This window comes from Oryx dammah, unplaced genomic scaffold, assembly GCF_014754425.2.
Source record: "Oryx dammah isolate SB20612 unplaced genomic scaffold, SCBI_Odam_1.1 HiC_scaffold_7, whole genome shotgun sequence".
In the NCBI taxonomy this organism is placed as follows: Eukaryota; Metazoa; Chordata; class Mammalia; order Artiodactyla; family Bovidae; genus Oryx; species Oryx dammah.
Window position 1 is genome coordinate 32,866,283 of NW_024070191.1, and position 26,249 is coordinate 32,892,531.

General features: G+C 36.2%; 1 protein-coding gene across 2 annotated transcripts in view; it reads left to right on the plus strand.

The window, feature by feature from the left end:
* Positions 1 to 26,249, plus strand: part of ADAM9 (ADAM metallopeptidase domain 9) — a 94,694-nt gene that overhangs the window by 50,599 nt on the left and 17,846 nt on the right. Inside the window, exons 13-18 of one of the 2 annotated variants that reach the window (XR_005721476.1) lie at positions 5,592 to 5,684; positions 6,908 to 7,103; positions 10,265 to 10,370; positions 17,211 to 17,394; positions 19,733 to 19,883; positions 25,996 to 26,076. Coding sequence is in view for 1 of the 2 variants with exons in the window: in XM_040242984.1 (XP_040098918.1) it covers positions 5,592 to 5,684; positions 6,908 to 7,103; positions 10,265 to 10,370; positions 17,211 to 17,394; positions 25,996 to 26,076 (660 nt within the window). In the remaining variant the exon portion in view is untranslated. The remainder of the gene's footprint in view (positions 1 to 5,591; positions 5,685 to 6,907; positions 7,104 to 10,264; positions 10,371 to 17,210; positions 17,395 to 19,732; positions 19,884 to 25,995; positions 26,077 to 26,249) is intronic. The other variant, XM_040242984.1, reaches the window with a different exon arrangement.

Consider the following 26,249-nt stretch of genomic DNA (forward strand, 5'->3'; position numbering starts at 1 on the left):
GGAAAACAATTTTTAATTACATTTAAAAAATTAAAAAAGTTAAATTTAAAGGAGTTGGTTCAGTTGTATGCAAACTTTACTATATTCTCAATTTTTTCCACAAGTGGAATTTCTTTTTCCTTGCCTGATCACACAGTGCCTGGCTTTTGCCAGAAGACCTCACATTCTAGAAAGGCAGTATGTTTTTCTTTGTGTGTTCTGTTCTATTTTGGGGCCATGCTGCATGGCATGCAGGATCTTAGTTCCCTGACCAGGGATCAAACCTGGGCCCTTGGTAGTAAAAGCACAGGGTCCTAACCTCTAGACTACCAAGGAATTCCCAGGCAGTATGTATTTTATGATGAAATTGTGATGGGCCGTCATTGCACTATTCCTGCATGTTAGCAACCTCTCCTTAATGTTTTACATGGTACAGTCCTCTCAGTAACCCTTGGAGAGTCATTATTTCTTTATACCCTCATTTTCAAGTGAGGGAAATAAAGGCTAATGAGGTTATGTTTAATCTCTAAATTAATATTACACTGTTAGGATGACTAAGCTCTTCTTTCCAGGCATTCTCCTTAATTGTTTTATATGTTTTAATTTCTCCTGTTTACTTCATTATCAAACTAACTGAAATAGTCTGCATTTGCTTCTTGAACTTTTGTACTACAAATTACTTGAGAAAAAAGTACCTCTTCCCCTTCAAATATCACAGTTATTTTTCTTGGTATTGAAATTTCAAATAGTAAGCACAAGCAAAATTCCCTTCATACTTTTATTTCTTCCGTATATTTTTTTAACTTCCTTCTGCTGTGGTAATTATTCTTATAAGTTTAGTGTGTTTCTCTATAGATTTTATTCTGTGTTTATAGACTTATGTACAGTATGTATATTTGTATCATAGTTGGGTTTGTTTTAGGATTTTATTTTCTTTACATAAATAAAATCTGACTTAGTATGTTATATATAATTTTTTTCTATTAATATATCCTGGAGATTTTTTTCCATGTCATTGTTATTCGGACATAATCCTTTGATCTGTTGACTAATATTTCAGTATAAGGAATATATTATGATTTATTTTACCATACTCTTATTAAAGACAGTCACTCACTGTAGTTAGTATTTTTTTTGTAGTGAACAGTATATCCTTGCATATGCCCTGTGTATGTGTGTGTATGTTCATATATATATATATATACACACATACACACACAGAAGTTTAAGATAATTATATAAAGGTAGAATTATTGAATTGAAAAGCATGTGTTTTTTATTTTATTAGAGACTATCAAGTTTCCTGGAAGAAGGGTGTGTCAGTTTGTACTTTTGTCAAAAGAATGTCATGGCATTTAGTGTGCCCCGCCCTCCCCCCCCATAATTTTGTAACTGATCAAGGTACACATTTTACTCCTATTTCAAGATTTTCATCATATAGCCCCTCTATGTTCTATTATTTTTTTCTAGCATTTTTGTAATTTAAATTTTTTATATAAGCTCTATAATTGGGGGGGCGGGTGTCATGTGGAGAGTGAGCTACAAAACCATTTAAAATGGTACTTTGACCATAAACAAAATTTCTGTATACATAGTCTGTTTCCTGATTCTCTTTTCTTTTATGAAGCCATCTGTCTGTCTTACATAGTATTTTTGAAAAAAAAAATAACAACTTTACTGAAGTATAATTGAATACAAGGTAAAAAAAAAAACACCCCAGATTTGGACTTAGATAAGAAAAGGCTTTATTCAGAAGAAAGACTGTTGTAACAGGAATACGCTGATCTCAGAAATCTGGAAGCATCTCAAAATCAAACAAAAAGATTTTTCTTTTATAGGGTAAAGCTGGGGCAAATGTAGATAAGCAGAATCTTTTACTGGGAAGGTGGGTAAACAGGGGCAAATGCCCAGTGAGGTCTCATAGGAAGTTGTCTTGTGGTCTGATGATTTCCAGGAGAAGCTGATAAGGGGTGGGGATACTTGCCTTCAAGTACTTGGGGGAGGGGCAGGTATCCCCAAGTATCTATTTTTGTGCAGACAAGTAAGAGTTCGAGGGTCTACAGGAAAGAAAGAAGCCTCACTAAAGTTTGGTCAAGACAAAGCAAGGGTAAAAACAGGCAATTATGAACACTTGTCAACAATGAACTGCACCTGTTTAAAACACAGAAGTTCTTTTTAAAAATTATTATTATCATTTTTTATCTTTATTTTGATTTTCTTGTCATACTGCATGGCATGTGGAATCTCAGTTTCCTGACCAGGGATGGAACCCATGCTTCCTGTGCTGAAAGTCTTAACCACTGGACCTCCAGGAAAGTCTCCCTTAAAACATTTATTATTGCTGTTATTTTTATTTATTTTTATTATTTTATTTGTTCTAATTTTTAAATTTGTAAACGTTTTTCTTTCTCTTTTTGCCACACTGCATGGCATGTGGACTCTTTGTTTCTTAACCAGGGATCAAACCCACACCCCCTGCAGTGGGAACAGAGTCTTAACCACTGGACTGCCTGGGAAGTCTCAACTAAAAGTACTAAAGCATACAAGTTAAGCTTTGATACCTGTTTTAATATGTGAAACTGTCACCACAATCAAGATAATGCACATATCATCATCTCAGAAAGTTCTTTGTGACACTTGGCACCCCTTTTTATTTCCCAATCCTCCTTGTGCCATCACTGATCTGCTATCATTGTACTACCGATATTGCTGTCATTGGTGTGCATTTCCTAGAATTTCATGTAAATGGAATGATTCTTTTTTATCTAGGTTCATTCACTCAGCATAGTTATTTTGAGATTCATCCATGTTGAATGCTACTGTGTCAGTGGTTCATTCCTTTTTATTGTTGCTCATCATTGAGTAGTATGGAGATACTACCTGCTGTTTATCCATCTGTTGATAGAGGTATTTGGGTTGTTTCCAAAAGCTGCTGTGAACATTCACGGTCAAGTCTTTATATGTGATTTATGTTTTCACTTCTCTTGGGTAAATACCTTGGAGTGAAGTGACTGGGACATATGGTGGGTGTGTATTTGACTTTCCAAGGAACTTTCAAACTGTTTTCCAGAGTGGTTTTCCCATTTCACATTCTTGCAATCAGTGTACCTGAGTTCTGGTTCTTTTTAAGTCATTTCTTCCACCTCATATGGTCAGTCTTTTCAGTTTTGGCTTTTCTGTTAGATGTGAAGTGGTGCCTTACTGAGGTTTTAATTTCCTTTTCCCTGATGACTAGTGATGTTGAACATGTTTTCATGTGCTTACTTGCCATCTCTATCTCTTTTTTGATGACATGTCTCTTATAAACTCCTTCCTGCCTTTAAAAATTGGTTTGTTTTCTCACTATTGGATTTTGAGAGTACTTCTTACATTCTAGATAACAAATACTTAATCAGATATATGATTTGCAAGTATATTCTCCCATTCTTTTCTTTTAAGTACTTTAACAGTATCTTTTGACGAGTAGAAGTTTTATATTTTGATGAAGCCAGTTTGTGCCTAATGGGTTGTGCTTTTGGTGTTGTATCTAAGAAATCTTTGCCTAATCCAAGATTGCAAATGTTTTATCCTGGAAGCTTTATCATTTTAGGTTATGTACTTATTTAGGTTTATGATCTATTTTGACTTTATTTTTTTGTATGGTGCATGGTTTTAGATAATTTTCCAAATTTTCAGATTTTTATTATGAAATAATTACAAACTGACAGAATGTTGCAAAAACAGTCTGACGAGTCCTATGTATTTTTCACCCACTTTCCCGCAAAGGGTGACAAATTGTGTAGTGATAGAGCCAGTCCTCTTGCCTGGAAAATCCCATGGACGGAGGAGCCTGGGTGGGCTGTGGTCCATGGGGTCTCTAGGAGTCGGACACGACTGAGTGACTTCCCTTTCACTTTTCACTTTCACCGTCTCAGAAAGCTTCTTTCTAGTATTTTGCTATTATGAATAAAGCTTCCATGAATTATAGTCTATTCATTATCATCAGAGAATTAAAGAAAAATATGGTTTTCATGAGTAAAGAGATGAATCTCATCAGAGAAATGTATAATAGAGAACCAAATAGAAATTATAGAACTTACCAAAAAGTTTAATAAGTGAGATTCATGGATGTAATTAATAGCAGAGTAAGATGGCAGAAAAAGAGTCAATGAACATAAAGTAGAACAAAAGAAATAATCCACATCTAAAGGAAAAAGAAAAGATAAAAAGAAAATGAACAGAATATCAGGGACATGTAAGCAATATCAGCTAGCTTAATGGAATTATAAGTGAAATCTCAAAAGGAGAGGAAGAAGGAGAGAAGAAAAGTATTCAGAGAAGTAATGGCTGAAAATTTCCCATATTTAACAGAAAACATTGAGTTACAATTCTAAAACACTAAGTAAAGCCAAATCAGAATCATTACAAAGAATGATTGTGGGTACATTATAATCAAAGTGCTGAGATAAACAGAAAATAAGGCAAGAAGTCAGAAGAAAATCTGAAACAAATAGATCAATAGTGGCTGATTTTGGGGCCAGAATACAATAGAACAGCAGATTGATGGTTCTGAAAGGGAAAAAAACATCATCCTAGAATTCTGTAACATAGGAAAATACTCTTCAATAATTAAAGCTTATTTCCCCTACCTCCTTCTTGTCTCCTTGTCCTCCTCCTCTCTCTCCTTCCTTTCACAAACAGTTCAGACCTCAAGACATTAGTTTCAACACAGGGGAGTAGCTGTGTCTGGGTGAGAGGCTGGAGGGTGGGAATGGAGAGCCATGGTGGCCCTGAGTGGGGAGAGAGAAGCCGAGCAGTATTGTGTCCACATGGGTAAGAACCTCCCTGCAGAGAAGTCAGACCCTGAGCATGAAGAGAAGTGCACTTATGGATGCTTAATTTCCTGTGGAAAGTGGAGAAGGAACGGGCTACCCACTCCAGTATTCTAATCTGGAGAATTCCATGGCCCATATAGTCCATGGGGTCGCAAAGAGTCAGACACGACTGAGCGACTTTCAGTTTCTTGTGATCATTAAACTACTGTTATAGACTGAATGTTTGTGTTCCCCAAATCCATTTGGTGAAACTAACCCCCAAGTATATCTGTATTTGGAGAAGGGACCTCCAAGAAAGTAATTAAGATTAAATGAGGTCATAAGGGTGGGTCTTGATCTGATAGGATTAATGTTCTTATGAAAAAGAGCTTGCTTGCTCCTGTCTCTTGACACATGCTCTGAAGAAAGGCCATATGAGCATACAGCGAAGAGGCAGCTGTCTGCAAGCCAGGATGAGAGTCTGTGCCGGAAACTGAATTGGCTAGGACTTTGATCTTGGGTCTCTAGCCTCCAGAGGTGTGACATAATAAATTTCTTTTGTTTAAGCCATTAGTCTATGGTATCTTGTTCTGGTAATCCCAGAAGACTAAGACACATACTCTTAGTCCTTTGAAATACGTTGAGACCTAGATAATAGCTGAAGAGTCGCTGGTAAATTCAGGATAGTAAGTGACTGTCTCCAGGGAGTACCTCTTACAGCCAGGTTAGAAAGAAGCATAGGTTGAAAGGAAGAATTTTGTTAACGAGCCTTGATGGCAATAATTTCTTTCTTTATTGACAGTCATTTTCTCTTCTCAGGAATGTGAATCGGACCCTTGCTGTGAAGGAAAGACCTGTAAACTTAAATCATTTGCTGAATGTGCATATGGTGCCTGTTGTCAAGACTGTCGGGTAGGGAATTCCTCCCTATTTGGAAAAAAAACAAACAAACTAGGAAAAGGAAAAATGTGCCTGTATCAAAATTGGTTTTCTCTGATTTGTAAGAGAGCACTATTTTTATTACATGAATAGACGGAAAATTTTATGATACTTGTTTGCAGTTTTATATCATCTTTTATGGCAAATAGTCTAAAGAGATTTTTTTTTCTGATTTATATGTGACCTATGTTTTTCATTAGAAATTCAATAATAGAAAGTTGACACTGAAAGACTATCATTTTACCCCCTTCATTTAGCCATTGTTGATAATTTATTAATTCAGTCACTTTTTCCTATGTAAATATGAATATGTGTGTGTGTGTAAGTGGATAAACACGGGTATACGTATTTTTTCTATGTCCTTTTTTCAGTAATATACTATTGATTTTCTTCCATTCATTTAGTTCTATAGGTTTATATAGTTAGTGTTCCTTTATATGGCTGTACCATAATTTCTTTATCTGGTCAACTAATGATGGACATTTAGATTGCTTCCAATTTTTGCTTATAAGTAGAATTGCTGGAGTATGCATGTGAACATTTTGATACACGTTTCTATACTGTCTACAGATGTGCCAGTCTGTATTTGCCAGTGTAATCAATGCACTAATAACTGTGCAGTGTACAGTACTGATTATACTATATAATCATTATTCTTGTTTTCTCTTACTAACATGTCTTCCTTGGTGGCTCAGACGGTAAAGAGTCTGCTTGCAATGTAGGAGACCCAGGTTTGATCCTGAAGTTGGGAAGATCCCCTGGAGAAGGAAATGGCAACCCTCTCCAGTATTCTTGCCTGGAGAATCCCATGGACAGAGGAGCCTGGTGGGCTGCAGTCCATGGGGTTACAAAGAGGTAGACACAATTGAGCGACTAACATTTTGACTTCACTTATTAACATTTGTTGTTAGCCAGTGTTATAATCCAGGTTAGTTTGATAGGTGTAAAGTGCTTTTATATCTTCGTTTAATTTGCATTTCTTTTGGTCATCTAAGATGCTCTGCTTTTTTCATTTTCCATATTTCATGACTTTTATAAATTGCCTGTTACTGGCCTTTGTTCAGTGTTCTATGGGGTTATTTAATCTTCTGTTTTTGTTAAACCTTCTTATAGATATAAATACTGTGGTTTCAGATTTGGTTAATTTGTGGGAATTTTCCTGATATTCCTGTTCAATTTCAATCCTATTATCCTAGTTCCGTCCAGGAGGCACTTTGTGCCGAGGAAAAACCAACGAATGTGATGTTCCGGAGTATTGCAATGGTTCTTCTCAGTTCTGTCAGCCAGATGTTTTTATTCAGAATGGGTATCCTTGCCAGAATAACAAAGCCTATTGTTACAATGGCATGTGCCAATATTATGATGCTCAGTGTCAAGTCATCTTTGGCTCAAGTAAGATATTTTATTTATATTGATTGCTTTGCTTTTATTTATATATTTTTTGTTTTAGTTTTTGTTAAAAATGAAAATTGAACATTATTGCTAAAATTGAAGTTCATTTTCCTGTCTCCTATTACATCTCCATCTTTCCTTCTCCATAGGCAGTCAAGGTCATGAATTTGATGCATCCAAGTTCATTTGGTGATTTTTGCTTTTACTTTCTCACCGCCCTGTCCTGTATATTAACATTATATATATATATACATGCACAGCATTGTATTTTAGCTTTAATAAACTCATGTAAATAGTATGGGTATATACACATGGGTCTTCTGTTTTCATTGTTCACTCAAAAAGTTTTTGCATTCTGTCTGTATTGCTGTACTTAGACCACGGAATCCATTCTTTTCCTAGTAGTATATATATATTTTTTTATTTTGTGTGTTAAAAAAAAATTTTTTTATCAAAGTTACACATACACTAGATTATAGAGTCAAATTATTCATCAAGGTTTTGTGAAAAAGTAAAATGTACTTCCAGGCTTCCCAGGTGGTAAAAGAACCCACCTGCAAGTGCAGGAGATGCAAGAGATGAGGGTTCAGTCTCTGGGTCTGGAGGATCCCCTGGAGTAGGAATGGCAACCCACTCCAGTCTCTCCTGGAAAATTCCATGTACAGAAGAGCCTGGCAGGCTACAGACCATGGGGCTGTACGACTGAGCGCGCACTCATCAAAGTACTCCCACTTAATAGCTCATCCCTGAAGGCCACCACTTTAACCTTTTCTTCCTCCCTTCTAGTTAATTACTTTGTTACTGGCTCTAGGGCTTTAGATAATTTCTTGGTCATGCTACTTTTTAATTTTTCCATTCTAGGTATTAAATGTTAATTTTTCACTATGGAGGATAAGGATTAAATTTCTTCCCCTCTCTTCTCCCAACACTTGTTAACTCTTATCTACTCATGTTCATTTTTCATTCTCCATCTTCTTAATATGGATTAATTATAATTTTAGGTAGAGCTGTGTTGACTCTTGTAAACTTGTGATTTATAACAAACAAATAAAAAAATTGGTCTTTGTTCAGTTCCTGGCAGGAACTCCTAAAAGCTTTGGAATTTCCCAAATGATAAGAGCCTTGAAAGTGTCTTTTGTTATGTCAATCAGGTGACTTTTTGGCAAATCCCTTGGTAACCTAAGGATAGGCTGGTTGCCAGAGAACAAACCCTGTGGTTAGTGGTTGGAACTTTAAGTCTCCTTACCTCTGGGTAGGGGAGAGGGACTGGAGATGGAGTTACTTTCCAGTGGCCAGTGGTTTAATCAATCTGCCCATATAATGAAACCTCTGTAAAAACCAGAAAGGACAGTTTGGAGAGCTTGGGACTTAGTAAACTTGTGGAGAGGCAGGAAGAGAGCCTGGAACCTCTAAGCCCCTTTCTCCATACCTTGCCCTGTGCATCTCTTCCATCTGTCTGTTCCTGAATTATTGATATATTCTTTGATAATAAACCAGTAATCTAGTGAATAAAAGTTTCTCTAAGTTCTGTGAGCTGCTCTAGCAAATTAAATCCAAGGAGGGAATCATGGGAACTTTGACCAGATAGGGTCTGAGGAGAGACCCTGTCAGGAGAGACCTGCTCAGTTGTGTCCAACTGTTTGCGCCCCTATAGACTGTAGCCTGCCAGGCTCCTCTGTCCATGGAATTTTCCAGGCAAGAATACTGGAGTGGGTTGCCATGCCCTCCTCCAGGGGACCTTCCCAACTTAGGGATCAAACCCAGGTCTCCTGCATTGCAGGCAGATTCTTTACCATCTGAACACCAGGGAAGCCCTCTGATATATTGGTTTGTCCAAAAAGTTAATTGGTTTTTCTCTGTTATGGAAAAACCTGAACAAACTTTTTGGCCAAACCAATATTTTGCACTAATGGGCAGGTTTGTTGCTATTTGGTCACTCAGTTGTGTCCAACTCTTTTGCAACCCCATGGACAGTAGTCCAGCAGGCTCCTCTGTCCATGGGATTCTCTAAGCAAGAATACTGGGGTGGGTTGCCATTTCCTCCTCCAGGGAATCTTCTCAACCCATGGATCGAGCCCGTGTCTCTGCATCTTCTGAACTGCAGGTGAATTCTTTACTGCTGAGTCACAGGGGAAGCCCTGATGAGCAGGTTATTGCAGACCAAAATAAGTAATTACAGATGGGGGGGTTGTTGTTAATTTAGCTGCATTTTCTTATATAAATGTGAGCATGTGTGTTTTGCTAGGGTTATTGCCATGTGACATTTATCCTGTGCAAGTATTCTGCATCCATTTTCAGATTACTTCATCCTCTGCCTCTTTTTTATTCCATCTCCTTTCACTGCATGTCCATTTTCTTTTAAACTGAACAATATTGTACCAGGTGTGTAATATAGACACATGAATTTCCATCATTATTTGGAAAGTACTGCCATTTTGGCTGCAAAATATTTCCAAATAAAATATTTTTAGGAATATATATAAGCGGCAAAGTTGAGCATTAAAGGATACATATATAAAATACAAGAAAACAAGAATGGATTGATACTTTGACGGTGTCATGGCTGTTTGTCAGTGTAATTAATACCTAAATTAAGCTTCCATATATGGTAAATTGGGCTGCCCTGGTAGCTCAGTGGTAAAGAATCCACCTGCCAATGCAAGAGATGCAGGTTTGATCCCTGTGTGAAAAAGTAATAGCTGGCAGTGTTTTCACCAACTCTCCCCAGCCTGATCTAACCAGGGGTGCAGTGGAGCTATGAGAACAGTGAGAATAAGTAGACTGAAAGTGCTGCCATACTGTGCGTGGTTTTTGACTTATGTATAATTTCATCTTCTTTAATGACACTTCTTTGAGGATTTGAGTGTTCAAGTCCATGCTAACGTGTAAGTACCAACCAGGCTTTATCTTTACATTTTGTTGTTAATTATAAATGTGGAGCAAAGTGTTTCACCTGTAGGTTCTGAAATCTTTTCATAGTTATTGAGGCAGTTCATCCAGGCATATGGACTGTTGTGGCGAATGCTTTTATTTCTGAATTAAATTGCCAAGTCTTAAAAACATTAAAAAAATTAAAAAAAATTTATTGGAATATAGTTGATTTACAATGTTGTGTTAGTTTCAGGTATACAAAAAAAAAATTTTTTTTTTTGATGTTACAGAAGCCAAGGCTGCCCCGAAGGAATGTTTCATTGATGTGAATTCCAAAGGTGACAGATTTGGCAATTGTGGTTTCTCTGGCAATGAATACAAGAAGTGTGCCATTGGGTAAGTGGAGGCAAAAAAAAAAAAAGAAAAGCACATGAAAGAATGTGATATCAGTCATCTGTAGGAAGTTTTATAGCTCCTTGTGACTGTTTCTCCTCCTTAAATATATAACTTTTCAGACTTACAATTTTGTAAAACATGGCTTCAGAGAGACTGAATATGAATGGTAAAATAATTCATAGCTTTTGACATTACCTGTCTAAAATGTAATGTTTTTTATAATGTCACTTTTGTTTATCCTTGTTCTATAGTACAAACCTCAAATAAACATTCTTCTTCTTTTTCCTTTTGTTAAAAGATTATGCTGCTAAACCCATATATAAAGGTACCTGCAGAATTAATTCAGAACTTCATAATTTTCTTCTGGCTCTATATAATTTAAAGTGATTAATTAGAAAACTTTTTTGTTTCTATAACATTTGCACATTGTGAAAAATAATATTGCAAAGTTATAAACAAGAGAAAAGTTATCATGATCTCTCTTTCTATATATGTCCACTAATTTCAGTGTATGTACATCTTCCTTTATTTTGATTCTGTGCACTGTACACACACACACTAATGTTAATTTTATAAAATTGGAATTAGACTATAATACTGTGCTTTCCAGATACACAGATAGATATGTGTAGGTATGTAAACATATAAATCATTCTGAATGGAGCTCTTCTGGTGGATGTGAGGGCAGGAAATTCCTACCAGCTGAGGTTCACCCAGAGGCTTTGACCATGAAGCCATGGGGCTGTAGAGAATGAGCTGGAAACTCACTAGATTGTATTATATCTGTTGCAGTGCTAACATTCTCTATCAATTATTTTGTTTTTTGTAATATTCATATTTTTATTCTAAAAATGGTTATAAAAAGCCAAAAAAATTAAATACATAATGCTATGCTTCTCTTCTACCCACTTCACCTCCTACTCTGTTAGTTAATAGTGAAGCCACTGAGGTAAAAAAATGCTCATGAAGAAGAAATAACAACCGTGACTTCCTTGTTCCTAAATCTAACAGAGTATCTTTAGGTCTTCAAGCTTCTGGACCTTTCAGTAGCATTCATCTATGTTGACCATTTTCTCCTTGAAGAAGCCCCTTTCGTTGGCTTTTGTGTGGAATGCTCTTCTAGTATTTTTCTCTGTTTCTGGATGCTTCTTTAATGGTTTTATTTGTAGGCTCATCTTTCTCTACTGAGCCATTAAATGTTGAGAAATACTCCCACTCTGCTGATCTGGCCCTCTGCAACAGGGCCTGGGCATGTGCTGTACCTTCTGCATAATTTGCTCTTCTGTCTCTGCCAGGTCTCATTTTAACTAACTCCTTTAAGATAGAAGAACAGCAAGGAGAGATAAGAAAGCCTTCCTCAGTGATCAGTGCAAAGAAATAGAGGCAAACAATAGAATGGGAAAGACTAGAGATCTCTTCAGGAAAATTAGAGATACCAAGGGAACATTTCATGCAAAGATGGGCTCAATAAAGGACAGAAATAGTATGGACCTAACAGAAGCAGAAGATATTAAGAAGAGGTAGCAAGAATGCACAGAAGAACTGTACAAAAAAGATCTTCATGAAACATAATCACGATGGTGTGATCACTCACCTAGAGCCAGACATCTTGGAATGTGAAGTCAAGTGGGCCTTAGGAAGCACCACTACCAACAAAGCTAGTGGAGGTGATGGAATTCCAGGTGAGCTATTTCAAATCCTGAAAGATGATGCTGTGAAAGTGCTGCACTTAATATGCCAGCAAATTTGGAAAACTCAGAAGTGGCCACAGGACTGGAAAAGGTCAGTTTTCATTCTAATCCCAAAGAAAGGCATGCCAAAGAATGCTCAAACTACTGCACAATTGTACTCATCTCACACACTAGTAAAGTAATGCTCAAAATTCTCCAAGCCAGGCTTCAGCAATACGTGAACTGTGAACTTCCAGATATTCAAGCTGGATTTAGAAAGGCAGAGGAACCAGAAATCAAATTGCCAACATCCGCTGGATCATCGGAAAGCAAGAGAGTTCCAGAAAAACATCTATTTCTGCTTTATTGACTATGCCAAAGCTTTTGACTGTGTGGATCACAATAAACTGTGGAAAATTCTGAAAGAGATGGGAGTACCAGACCACCTGACCTGCCTCTTGAGAATTCTGTATGCAGGTCAGGAAGCAACAGTTAGAACTGGACATGGAACAACAGGCTGGCTCCAAATAGGAAAAGTAGTATGTTAAGGCTATATATTGTCACCCTGCTTATTTAACTTATATGCAGAGTACATCATGAGAAACACTGGGCTGGATGAAGCACAAGCTGGAATCAAGATTGCCGGGAGAAATATCAATAACATCAGATATGCAGATGACACCACCCTTATGGCAGAAAGTGAAGAGGAACTAAAGAATCTCTTGATGAAAGTGAAAGAGGAGAGCGAAAAAGTTGGCTTAAAGCTTAACATTCAGAAAACTAAGACCATGGCATCCCGTCCCATCACTTCATGGCAAATAGATGGGGAAACAGTGGAAACAGTGGCTGACTTTATTTTTCTGGGGTCCAAAATCACTGTAGATGCTGATTGCAGCCATGAAATTAAATTACACTTACTCCTTGGAAGGAACGTTATGACCAACCTAGACAACATATTAAAAAGCAGAGACATTACTTTGCCAACAAAGGTCTGTCTAGTCAAGGCTATGGTTTTTCCCGTGGTCATGTATGGATGTGAGAGTTGGACTGTGAAGAAAGCTGAGCGCCGAAAAATTGATGCTTTTGAACTATGGTGTTGGAGAAGACTCTTGAGAGTCCCTTGGACTGCAAGGAGATCCAACCAGTCCATCCTAAGGGAGATCAGTCCTGGGTGTTCATTGGAAGGACTGATGTTGAAGTTGAAATGCCAATACTTTGACCACCTGATGCGAAGAGTTGACCTGTTGGAAAAGACCCTGATGCTGGGAAAGATTGAAGGCAGGAGAAGGGGATGACAGAGGATGAGATGGTTGGATGGCATCACTGACAAAATGGACATGGGTTTGGGTGGACTCTGGTAGTTGGTGATGGACAGGGAGGCCTGGCATGCTGCAGTTCATGGGGTTGCAAAAGTCGGACATGACCGAGTTACTGAACTGAACTGAACTAAGTCTTCCTCAACTTCCTTCACAGGGTCATAGAAGTGCTTACTGCCATGTGCTTTAAAAAAAAAATTAGTCAATTTATGTTGTTCTAATTCTTTACAAATTAATTATTCATAGAAACTATTTCATAGAGTATTTGCAATATATCTTTCTTGATATAAAAAACAGAGTAGGTTGAAAGAAGTTAGAAAAACAAGAAAGTATATGACTATCTTGAGTAGTCTCAAAACTAGTTGTAGCACTCCTTTTCTAGGGAATTTTTTTGTATATTTAAATTGCATGGGAAGGCTTTATTGCCTTACTATTGCCTTAGCAAGAACAATCTTTTAAAAATGATACTGCTTTAGAATAAGATAGATGCTGTAATAGGTAATTTTCTAGATAAAGGGAAAGTCAGATACAAAACCAGTCATAAGCACAGCACTTTCAAGATTCTTTTATGATGTTTAAGAAAAACCAAGGAAGACTCTTTCCTGCACTTTTCCTAACATAATTAGGCTAAATCAAAATGAGAAAAATAGCAATTTGAAAGTTAAAGGAAGGGTGACTGGGTTAAAAAGTTGCATGCTTCTTTTTCATTGAATTTAATATATTGTGTTTTCCTTATTGTTCACTTCTTAATATTTTTTCAGTTACATTGTGATTTCTCCTTTGACTCATGAGTTATTAAAAATGTATTGCTAATTTCCAAGTATTTGGGAGTATTCTGGTTTTCTGTTTGTTGTTGGTTTCTAGTTTACTTCCATTGAGAACATACTTTCTATGATTTCAGTTTTTTTCGATTTGTTAGGATGTGAATTATTGTCCAGCATATGGTCTGTTTTGGTCAATGTTCCATGTCAATTAAAAAGCAGAGTATTCTGCTGCTGTTGGATATATTGTTCCATAAATGTCAAGTTAATTAATTGTCATTCAAATCTTCTGTATTCTGGGTGTATGTGTGTATTTGTTTCCTCTTCAGTTTCTGAGAGGGATATGTGCAGATCTCCAGCTATGATTATGAAGTTGTCTACTTCTTTTAGTTCTGTATATTCTTCTTGTATGTGTTTTAAAGTGTGTTCTTTGGTGCTTATATTATTAGGTGCATACACATTTAGGATTGTTATATGTCTTCTGAAGGAACTGAATCTTTTATTATTACCAAAGTCTCTACTTTAGACTTTTTTTTTTTTGGCAGTATTTGTCACATAAACATTTTATTTGCTTATATGACTATTTGCCTGAAGCAGTTTTTCTATTGGTGCTTGTGATATAATATTTAAATGAATATAACAGTAAGCATCCCTTAGCTTTATTGGCTGTTTGCATTTCTTATTTTGGGAATTGCATATTTGCATCTTTGCTATTTTCTGTTGAAGTTACTATCCTTTTAATGATTTGTGATCAATTTTAAAAAATATATTGAGTATTTATTTTTCTTTTTTAAAAAGTTTATTTTTTATTGAAGGATAATTGCTTTACAGAATTTTGTTGTTTTTTTACTAAGCCTCAACATGAATCAGCCATTTTCTTTTTAATATGTCACCAAGACTATACATGAGACATTGAGAACATTATAGAAAAATGAATTTTGGTAGGTTCCAATAGATCCAACCAGTCCATTCTGAAGGAGATCAGCCCTGGGATTTCTTTGGAAGGAAGGATGCTAAAGCTGAAGCTCCAGTACTTTGGCCACCTCATGTGAAGAGTTGACTCATTGGAAAAGACTTTGATGCTGGGTGGGATTGGGGGCAGGAGGAGAAGGGGACGACAGAGGATGAGATGGCTGGATGGCATCACTGACTCGATGGACGTGAGTCTGAGTGAACTCCGGGAGTTGGTGACGGACAGGGAGGTCTGGTGTGCTGTGATTCATTGGGTCGCAAAGAGTCAGACATGACTGAGCAACTGAACTGAACTGAACTGAATAGATGCTAACCGAGATCTGTTTTATTCTATGCTTTGTTTTAGAGGTTTTCATAATTAATTTCAACTATGTGACATTGGGGCTTCCCTGGTGGCTCAGATGGTGAAGAATATGCCTCCAGTACAGGAGACCTGGGTTTGATCCCTGGGTCGGGAAGATCCCCTGAAGAAGGGCATGGCAACCCACTCCAGTATTCTTGCCTGGAGACTTTCATGGTCTGAGAAGCCTGGCAGGCTACATAGTTCATAGGGTTGCAAAGAGTTGGGCACGACTGAAGCAACTTAGCATGCATGGTTGCATGTGACATAGGCATCATTATTTAGCTCTTGTTTTTCAGATGAAGAAACTGAAATTCAGAAAGTTTAAGCATTTCACTCAGGTTGCCTCATAAGTAAATGGTGACGTAGGAGTGAATATAGGGACTTCCCTGGTGGTCCAGCGGCTAAGACTCTCTGCTCTCAATGCAGGGGGCCTGGGTTCAATCCTTGGTCAGGGAACTAGGTACTGCATACCAGAATTAAAGATCCCAAGTGCTGCAACTGAGACCTGGTGCAGCCAAATAAATAAATAAATTAATTAAAAAAAAGAATAAATGTCAAGTTGGGATAGAAGAACTTAACTCTTACGTGCAGCATGGAAGAAGGAGCAGGCTTAATAGGAGCATGTGCAAGAAACAAATAGAGGTTTTAACTAAGGATAAATTGAAGGACATCAGTAATATAATGTAGCTTCCATAAGAGCTACTGTCATCCTGGGTTTCATAGAAGTATAATATCTCAGTGAAGTAAATGACAGTTCATCTTGTTCTTTGTTTATCAGACTGTAACTGAAATTTCCTGTTTCACTCCGAGCACTGTGCTTGATAGGTAGTGAGACAAACTGGAACATACTTAAGAGGGGAGCTTTCTCGTTGCATGAGAAATAATTGTAGAATATTTCCCTGGTGAAGTAAGTCATTCGGACCTGCATGACAATTGTCCTAAAAGTTTGCCATGTAGAGGAAAGAAAAGATATTATCTGTGTGGTCTCATGTTGACCATCTGGGACCAATGAGAAAAAGTTATAGAGAGAAAGATGTTAACTCAGGAAGTAAAAGAATGTTATGATAGTGTGAGAATATTTAGGAGGTGATGAATTAATAGGGTAGGTGTTTAGATCAAAAGACAGGCAATTAAAAAGGAAATTTCAGTGCAGCATCTTAAGAGTTGATATTAGGGATACTTAATGTATCATGAAGGGATATAGGAAGAACATTAACTCACACACCCTTGGTAATAGGAATTGTAGTCAATGAGGTCTTTGTAGAGTTCTAATACTGAATTAGTGAATTGATGAACTAATGAATTGAGTCTTTCAGTAAGTAAGAGTTAGCCAAGCGAAGAGCGATTGAGTTCCTTCAAGCTTGTTTAACATTACAAAATCTGACTCCTCTTTATTATAACTCAATAAAAAGACACCATTGAATTTCTGTATAGTTCCGTTATTTTCAGTGTAAAAGCATTTATAAAATTATATCACATTTAAAAGCAACTACATTAGTTAGACTTTTTTGAGCCCTAAGCAGATAGTGAAGAGGGATTCTTAGGTGTCGGCATCATCATCCCTGGTACCCTAGGAATTTGCGTCTTTACATGCACTTACCTCTTCTCTTTGCCGTATTTAAAGAGAGCTACTTTGATCTCTGTTGCTGTCACACACTTTCTCTGTTGAGATTCCCTTCAGCTAAATAGAAATAAACTCTCTGTATAAAAATATATAATTTTTCTTTTGTATCTACACCAGATGCATTGTAGTTTGCATTATTTCTCTTTCTTTCCAGGAATGCTTTGTGTGGAAAGCTTCAGTGTGAGAATGTACAACAATTGCCTGTATTCGGAGTTGTGCCTGCTATCATTCAGACTCCTGGAAAAGGTACCAAGTGCTGGGGTGTGGACTTCCAGCTTGGATCCGATGTTCCAGATCCTGGCATGGTGAATGAAGGCACCAGATGTGATGTTGGAAAGGTAATAAAAATGTTTTTTAAAACAAAGAAAAAAATTCAGAATTAAAAATAAAATCATTATACAAAGTGAGTGGTTCTTTTCTGGTTATAAAAGAAATCTCTACTCATTGTGGAGATTTGGAAAAACAGAAAGCCACCAAGAATAAAATTAAGAATGGCTATACCTCCTAATGATTTATAGCCTTATAAAGCTTTCTTTTCATTTAAAATTTTTATTGGAATATAGTTGATTTGCAGTTGTGTTAGTTTCATATAATGCTTTCTTTAACTATGGAAATGATCAGTTTTTATAATGGTCACTGAGTTGGAATATTCATTATCTGCACCTAATTTGGTAGTTTCTACAATTTCATTAAAGAAACGTCTATATCTATAAAAAGAAACTGTAATTCTGTTATTCTGATTTCTTCCTTAAAGTCATGTATTATAACCTGTTGTTTCTATGTTGTAATATACTGGGCACCTCCCCCACCCCCCTTTCATTGTGCTATAGTTTATTAGCCAGGGTACTACTTGCTGGGATATTTAGGGGATTTTCAGGAGAGTGTGTGTGTGTGTGTATGTGTACATGTGTACATGTGTATGTGACTGTACTAGAAGTGTTGTAATGCTTGTCTTCCCCACGCTTCCTGCTACTCTGACCACAACTGTTTGGATCAGATATGAGCCAAGAGTTAGCTGCTGAGTTACTACCAGTGGTTCTGGATGAGATGAGCTAGGCCTAATTCCATTTGTGCGGGGAATACATAAGTAAAGAAAGGCAGTTAAGAGTAGAGCTGAAACTGAGAAGTCTCTGAGAGATGCCATAATGTAGGAGTAGGGCTAGAAGGGTGCTAGCAAGCTTAAGCTATATAGGATAGATCTAAGGTTGCAGGATTGTTGAACAAATTGAAGAAACCAACTCACAGGAAAACAGAGGAGGAAAGAGCGAACACAATTGACTGATTATGGGACCATGGGACACATGAAAAGACAGAGACCTTCAGGTTACCTCAGTTTCTACCAAGTTTTCAATTCGCATTCTGTTGTCCCTCATTCTTACAAAAAGACCCTTGTGTTTTTATGTCTTCTTTTGCCATGGGCTTCCCTTGTGGCTCAGCTGGTAAAGAATCCACCTGCAATGCAGGAGACCTGGCTTCTGTCCCTGGGTTGGGAAGATCCCCTGGAGAAGAGAAAGGCTACCCACTCCAGTATTCTGGCCTAGAGAATTCTGTGGACTATAGCCATGGGGTGGCAAAGAGTCGGACATGACTGAGTGACTTTCACTTTGCCATGCCATTAACTCAGCTGCTGAGGTTAGTATAAACAATGTTGAGGTAAAGGACTTTATAAGAAATTTCACAACATCCTGGTGGTTTTCTGAGGTTAAAAGTCTTCTGAGGTTAAAACCTATTGGGGTACATATGTTTAAGGTTTTATATATAGTTTTACCAAATTTCTCTTTAGAAAAGTTTTTCCCTGTTTACTTTCTGAGCAGTTTTCAATAGTTAAGTGTTTCAATTCTCTATATTGTAATCAGGATTAGGTACTATTGTTTTTAAACTTTCATTGGTCATTTTCTTTTTATTTTGCTCTTTCTTTACTGCTAGTGACATTCAGTTTTTTAGTCTCCATATATTTCTTCCTTCTTTTGTGATTTGCTTGTTAATATTCTTTGCTTATTTAAAAAATGGTGTGTTTTTCTTATCAATTTTTAAAGAGCTATAACTTATGTCATATAAAACTTAATATAATACATTTAAAAAATTTATTTGCCCAGTTTATTACTTGCCTCTTTCTTTTGATTTTAGTATTTTTTTCCATGTTTACTTTTTTATATAAACAAATCTATTATTCTTTTCCTTTAAGAAAAGAAAAGTAAAGAAAGTCTGACTTTCAAATTTTAAAGACTTCTTAGTGTATAGTATCAGAGAATTATTTTCTAGGACATTAAAATTTTTTTAAATGCTTATCTCTTTAGTCCAGTTTGAGTGTATAGTATGAGGTTGGCATTCTTTTTTTCTTTTTATCATTTTATTCATTTAGAGATGATGACTGTATGCTGACTTCTAATGTTACTTTTTTAAGAATGGTTTGTTATTTGCCTATACCTCAAGTATAATCTCTCTTTTAATTTGAAATCTTATTTAAATTGCTTATTAAATTTTTATATATACTTGGGCTTGGTTTCTGCTTTTTCACATCATGTCCACTGATTGGTCAGACTACTCATATGTCAGTATTGACTTCTTTTAGTTTTCATCAGTTTTATAATGTATTTTTAATATTTGGTTTCATAAATGCCCCTTCATTCTTTTTTCATAGTTTTCTTCGCTATTAATATTAATTTATTATTACAGATGAACTTGAGATCATTTTGTCAAGGTGCCAAAAAAAAATTTAAAAATAAAAGCGCTTTGGAATTTTGGTTGGGATCAAATCAGATTTATAAATTTGTAATGGGGAAAACTGACATCTTTACATTATTCAGTCTTCTCATAGAAGAACATGGTATGTCTCTCAATTTCTTGGGGGTTGTATTTTAAAGCTTTAGTTATAAAGCTCCTTTTCATTTTTTTGTTATTCCTAGGTATTTTATATTTTGATTGCTATTTTGAATAACACAGATTTATTATGTTTTCTGATTTGTTATGTTACATTTTTAATTTGTTTTTATTGGTAAGAGAAGCTATTTTGTTTATATTTTTATTGGCTATTATTGATATTCAGAAAAATATATTCATTTGTGTATATTTACTTTGTCACCAGCCATACGCTTAGTGTTACATATTATTGTATTAGAATTTTTTAGGTAAGCTGTTATTTGTAAATGATAGAAAGTTGATTTCCTTTCTGATACTTACAATTTGAATTTTTTTCCTGTGTAATTGCAATGGTAAAACTTGCAGGATAATTTTAAATAATAATCATGATAGTGTACTTTGTCTTCTCCCTAACTTGACTGGGAATATGTGCAGTCTTTCAGGGTTACATGTGATTTTGACTGTTGACTTGGGATAGATAATGTTTTTCATTTAATGGAGAATCCTTTTAATTGTAATTAGTAAGAAGAAAAGAACAAGTAGTTTTAAAATTTTATAAGTATTTTCCAGTAGCTGTTTAAATAATCACTACATATTTTCCTTTGACTTGTTCATGTGCTGAGTTATATTGATAAATTCCTTGACATTAAATTATCTTTACAACCCTGGAGCAAACACTGGTAATGTAGATTTATTTCTCAGTCTTTGTGCTGGTGAATATACTTTTATATTTCTGAAGCTGTCCACTTATGCTTTTTTAACTAATGAAAATTTACTCTGTGAATTTTAGTCAGTACTCTTAAATTTCACAGAAACTCAGCTAAGGCTGAATTAAATCATAGCAGGAAATTTACTGATTCAAACCACAGAATCAAATACAGAGCTTTGGAACCCCAGAATCTCAGATAATGTTCCTGTGGTTTTTTTTACTGTATCTTTCATCTTTGTTTTCCATTGTTGTCCCTCGCCACCTCCCCTGCAGCCAAGCCCAGCTTTATTAAAATACAACTGATACGTAACATTATGTAAGTTTGAGCTGTACAATGTGATGATTTGATATATATTGTGAAATAATTAGCACAGTAAAGTTAGTTAACACATCTGTCACCTTGCATACATTTTTTTTGGGTGAGAACATTTTAAGATTTACTCTTACCAACTTTCAAGAATATAATACAGTATTGCTAACTGTAATCACCATGCTGAATATTAGATCCCCAGAACTTATCCATCTTATAATTGAAAGTTTATACCTTTTGACCAACATCTCTCCATTTCTCCCATTTCCTGGCAACCACCCTTCCATTCTCTGAGTTCAGTTTTTTAAAAATTCCATATATAAGTAAGATCATATGGAATTAATCTTTCTCCATCAGACTTATTTCTCTTAGTCTGAATGCTCTGAAGATCCATCCAGATTGTTGCAAATGGCAGGACTGGTTGTTCAGGAGTGTGTTGTTTAATTTTCAGTTTTGTGAATTGTCCAGTTTTCCACTAGTTATACTACTGTGGTCGAAAAAGAAACTAGATAGGATTTTGATCTTCTTAAACCTTGCTTTGTGGCCCAGCATATGGTTTATTACATGGAATGTTCTGTGTGTGCTTAAGAAAAATATATATTCTGCTGCTGTTGTATGACATATTCTGTTGCTGTTGTATGACATATTCTGTATATATCTTTTGGTCTATATTGTTCTTCAGGTCTGTTTCCTTATTACATTTCTGTATGCATCATTCATCCAATATTGAAACTGAAGTCCCCTATACTGTTATTGTATTGCTGTCTATTTCTCCCTTCAATTCTGTTATTATTTGGATTAAATATTAGATGCTCCAATATAGGGTGCATGTAATTGTTATATACTCTTGATGAATTGACCCCTTTATCAGTATATAGAAACCTTCTTTGTCTCTTGTGATGGATTTTGTCTGAAAGTGTATTATATGTGATATAATTGTTGCTACTTCTGTTCTCTTTTGGTTACTATTTGCATGGAATATCTTTTTCCATCTCTACTTTCAACTGGTGCATATGGTTAAAGTTAAAGTGAATTTCTTGTGGGCAACATATTGTTAGATCTTTTTTCTTTTTTTTTAATGCATTCAATCACTTTGTGTCTTTTGTTTTAGGAATTTAGTTCATTTATGTTTAAAGTAACTATTGATAGGTAAAGACTTATTTAACTGTCATTTTGTTAAATGTTTGTTGCCTGTTTTGTAGTTTTTTTGTTCCTCCCTTTCTGTCTTTTGATATATTTTATTGTAGTGCATGCTTTAATTCTTTTCTGTTTATCTTTTGTGCATCTACTATAAGCTTTTTTTTTTCGTTTTATTGGAACTTTATTAGTTTCCTTTGGTAATGTCATATTTGCTTGATTTTTCCATGTAGCCTTGCATTGGTGTTTGTGTATTTGAAGGGGGTAAACACCTCTTCCAATCTCTACAGAAAGGTTTCAGCTGGTAAAGACCTCCTGTCTGTTTTGTGTGCAGATGGGATTATCTCTGGAATCTTAGTCTGCTTGGTTTGGAGCTGGTTTCAAATCTGTCTCTAGATATGCAGTGGGACCTATGGTTGGTGAACTTTTTATCAGGGACTTGGTAGGGTAGGGGTGCTAACTGGTCCCTGGGTATATTGAACTGCCCTTTTCAGGAGGTAGCCCCAAGACATGGTCCACAGTTGGGTCCTGAAACAGCAGGCCTATTACGAATTGCATGGATGGGTGGAACTCCTATCAGGTACCTAAGAAGGCTACTGTCTGTTCACTAATTGAGTCCCTGGATGGGCAGGACTGGTTAGTGGACTGTGATTGAAATGGACTGGAATGAAATCCCAGGAGCCATTTCACATTTTGCAGGCAAAACTGAAGTCTGTAGACCTGGTTCTTGAGGCATGGCTTTGCATGTCCCCAGTGAGGTACTTGGATGTGCTGGGCTCCTTCCTGACCATGGCCTGACCAGTTCAGGATCTCATGAAGTACAGACATGATTGTCTCCTCTCTGATGTCTATTCATACAAGGGAACTAATCCTATTGCACCAGGGTTTCATCATCATGACCTCAACACACCCTAATTACATACCTTCAGATGTCACCACACGTGGATTAGGGCTTCAGCATAGGTGTTTTGAGGCGAACCCAAACATTGAGTGTAACAGACAGTCACTAGAATAGAATTTAGTTAATAGAAGTAGAAAAATATTCATTCTTGTCTCATGCCTATGTAGCTTTTGCTGTTGAGTTGTGCATTTTGCTCAGTGTGCTAAAGTGTGGTTTACCTCAACACATGTACAGTTTAGTTGTTTTTGGTTTGAATATAATAGAGAAATAATTGGTCAAGGTTCTCCAGAGAAACAGAACCATTAGGTTGTGTGTGTGTGTGCGTATGTGTGTGTGTATAAGGTTTTTTAAAAAAATAAGGCATTAGCTTATACAATTATGAAAGATAACAATCCCAAGATCTGCAGTGGGCAAGTTGGAGACCCAGAAGACCTGATGGTGTACTTCCTGTTTAAAGGCTAGCAAGTTTGAGTCCCAGAAAGAGTTATGATTCAGCCTGAGTCCAGAGGCAAGGAAAAAAAAAAAAACAGTGTCCCAGTTAGAAGGGAGACAGCAGGAGAAATTCTCTCTTATTTGGAGGAGGGTCAGCCTTTTAATTTTATTCATGTCATTAACTAATTGGACAAGACCAAGATAAGGAGGGTAACTTGTTTTACATTTGATGAACGTATGTGTTAATCACTTCTGAAAACGTCCCACAGAAACATCTAGAATAATGTTTGATCAAATATCTAGGCACCCTGTGAGCCAGTCAAGTTGATGCATGAAATTAACATCCCAGGTCCACATCTTGTTAGCTTGGGGTCCTTATGCATCTCCTTAAATTATACATAATCTTTGACATAACAGTCTTTGAGATAATCTTGAAGACAATAGCATGGTCATAATTTTTCATAACATGGTAGAAGTGTGTACAACCATTGTATCTCATGTGTAACCAAAAATGCACTAAATCCTACCTTGAGCAGATTAATTCTTTCACTACTGTGTACTTTTCTTGATGGCCTGTAACTTAAATCCTGTCATGTAAAGTTAGCAATACTTAAATACTATGATATAAAGGTAATACATTGTATGTTACCTGAGGGACTAAGAGAAGAAAAAAGTATTTGATACACGTACACACAAGCATGTTTATAACAAAATGAGGGAATGGTCATGATAATTACAGTTTTCATTTCTGTAATATAGTTATAGCTGATGTTTCATTTGTTTCTTATTTTTGGCTGCACCATGTGGCTTATGGTATCTTAGTTCCCCAAGGGATCGAACCCATGCTTCCTGTAGTGGAAGCACAGAGTCTTTACCACTGGACCACTAGGAAAGTCCCGATAGCTGGTTATTTTTTAACTGTCTTCTTCCCTAATTCTTTATTGTCTTTGTTTCTGCAAGGACTTCAGCTGATTAGGAGTTTTTACTTGGCAGGATGCTGTAAAACCTTCATTCCTGAAGGCTCTGGACTGTTAGTAGTCCTGTTAGGGTTGGGTGGTTGTAGTTTTCTACTGGTCTTTATAATGGTCATACTAAGAAACACCCTAAGGGATCTCCTATATTCCACACATACTCTTCCTTATTCCATTGTGGAGTAACAGTCCAGTTTTCCCTTGGGAATGGATCAGTCACATCAGCCCACAGTAACTCCCTTCTTTGTCTGTTCGTTTAGAGGCATGAGAAATCTGAAGTGAGTGGGTGGCAGTCTTAACTTCCAGTTCAGTGGAATCACTGAAGTGTTTCCTGATGGAAGCATTCTTCCCTCTAGAATTAAGACTTCTAGATTAACTATAGAGCATAAAGTCGTGGGAGCAGGGAGCAAACATTTTGCTAGTGGGTCATGAAGAGAAATAGTGAATGGTGCCACTCCACTTCCATGCCTTGATTCCTGGACCTCTGTCTTATACAGGCAGACACATAAAAGTAATCATTACAGTCAGTTAGAACAAGTTATTGCAAGTTCAGAGTGAAAATATGAATTGGGAAAAAACCTATAAAAGATGCTGGATTGCAGTATTCATTTATCCTGTTTGTCTGACAATTTCTCTCAAAATATAAAGGAACTAATTAGGGAATAGATTCCAAAGCATGAAGTATATGAGATTGCATCAGTAGATAAAGATTTCAACAGGTTTTGAAAAGTTGAAAGAGGAAAGAAAGTAGTTTGCCAGAGTTACTACTTTTACAGTACAGACTGATAGAGTGTGAACAAAGAGCCTGTATCTTAGCCTGGCAGAACCCTAAACAGATTGGTGATTTGGAAACCATGATTATAGCTGAGAAGGGTGGGGGAAAACATGATATTGAAAATGGACTTACATTTAATTGACTGATGGAGAAGCTAGTCCTTCTTCTGTCTGCTTCTCCTGTCTTGTCAACAAAGCAACGAGTTGCCTGTTACCCTAGGAGCAGGTTGGAGATGAGAAGATAAGATTTTTGGTATTAGTTGGTCATCCTCCTAAGAGATGTCTGTCTCCCTGTCCTAACCCTAGTACACTGTTCATCTTCATGCGTATATAACTGAACTATAGATTTATTGTTATATAAAGTTGGAGGATTTTGTGAGGAAGCTGAACAGAAAGACTAAAACAGAAAAATGAGAGAAAAGGTAAAAGGCTGCAAGGGTAAAGTAAAGATTTTAAAATCCAACTAATTTAAATCTCTAAAGAAAGAAAACATGAATGAATAGTTGTGGAGTTTCAGAGCCTTTTCTAATAGTAGTAGGATTATCTCTGTCTGATTTGAAAAAAATCCATTTGTGAATATTTTACTTTAGATTTTTACGTGTATATTTGTATAGAAGGATAGATTATAGCTTTGTTTTAGGCCTTTGTGTCATCTTTGTCCTTTTTGATTGTTAGTTCTATGTCAGTTAGTTAATTTCATCAAATATGCAGTATGGGAATTAACTATTTCTTAAAAGTATGAAAGAATTCACCAATGAAATCATCTTCACCCAGGTCTTTTTTTCCCCCTGGCTAGTTTACTAATATGTTCAAGTTTTCTTTATTCATTACTTCTTTTTCTTTCAGATCTGTAGAAATTTCGCATGTGTAAATGTTTCTGTTCTGAATTATGACTGTGACATTCAGGAAAAGTGTCATGGACATGGGGTAGGTAATAGTCTCTTGGTTTGTTCACAAAAGTAGTGCTTGAATAATGAGAGTTCTCCATGAGGATGCTCAGTGAGATTTCTTAAGGTTTTTAGTTATTGGGGAATTTAGATACCTGATAAATTCTTCATTCTTAAAAAGAATGTCTATGGATTTGCATGAATTTAGTCTTT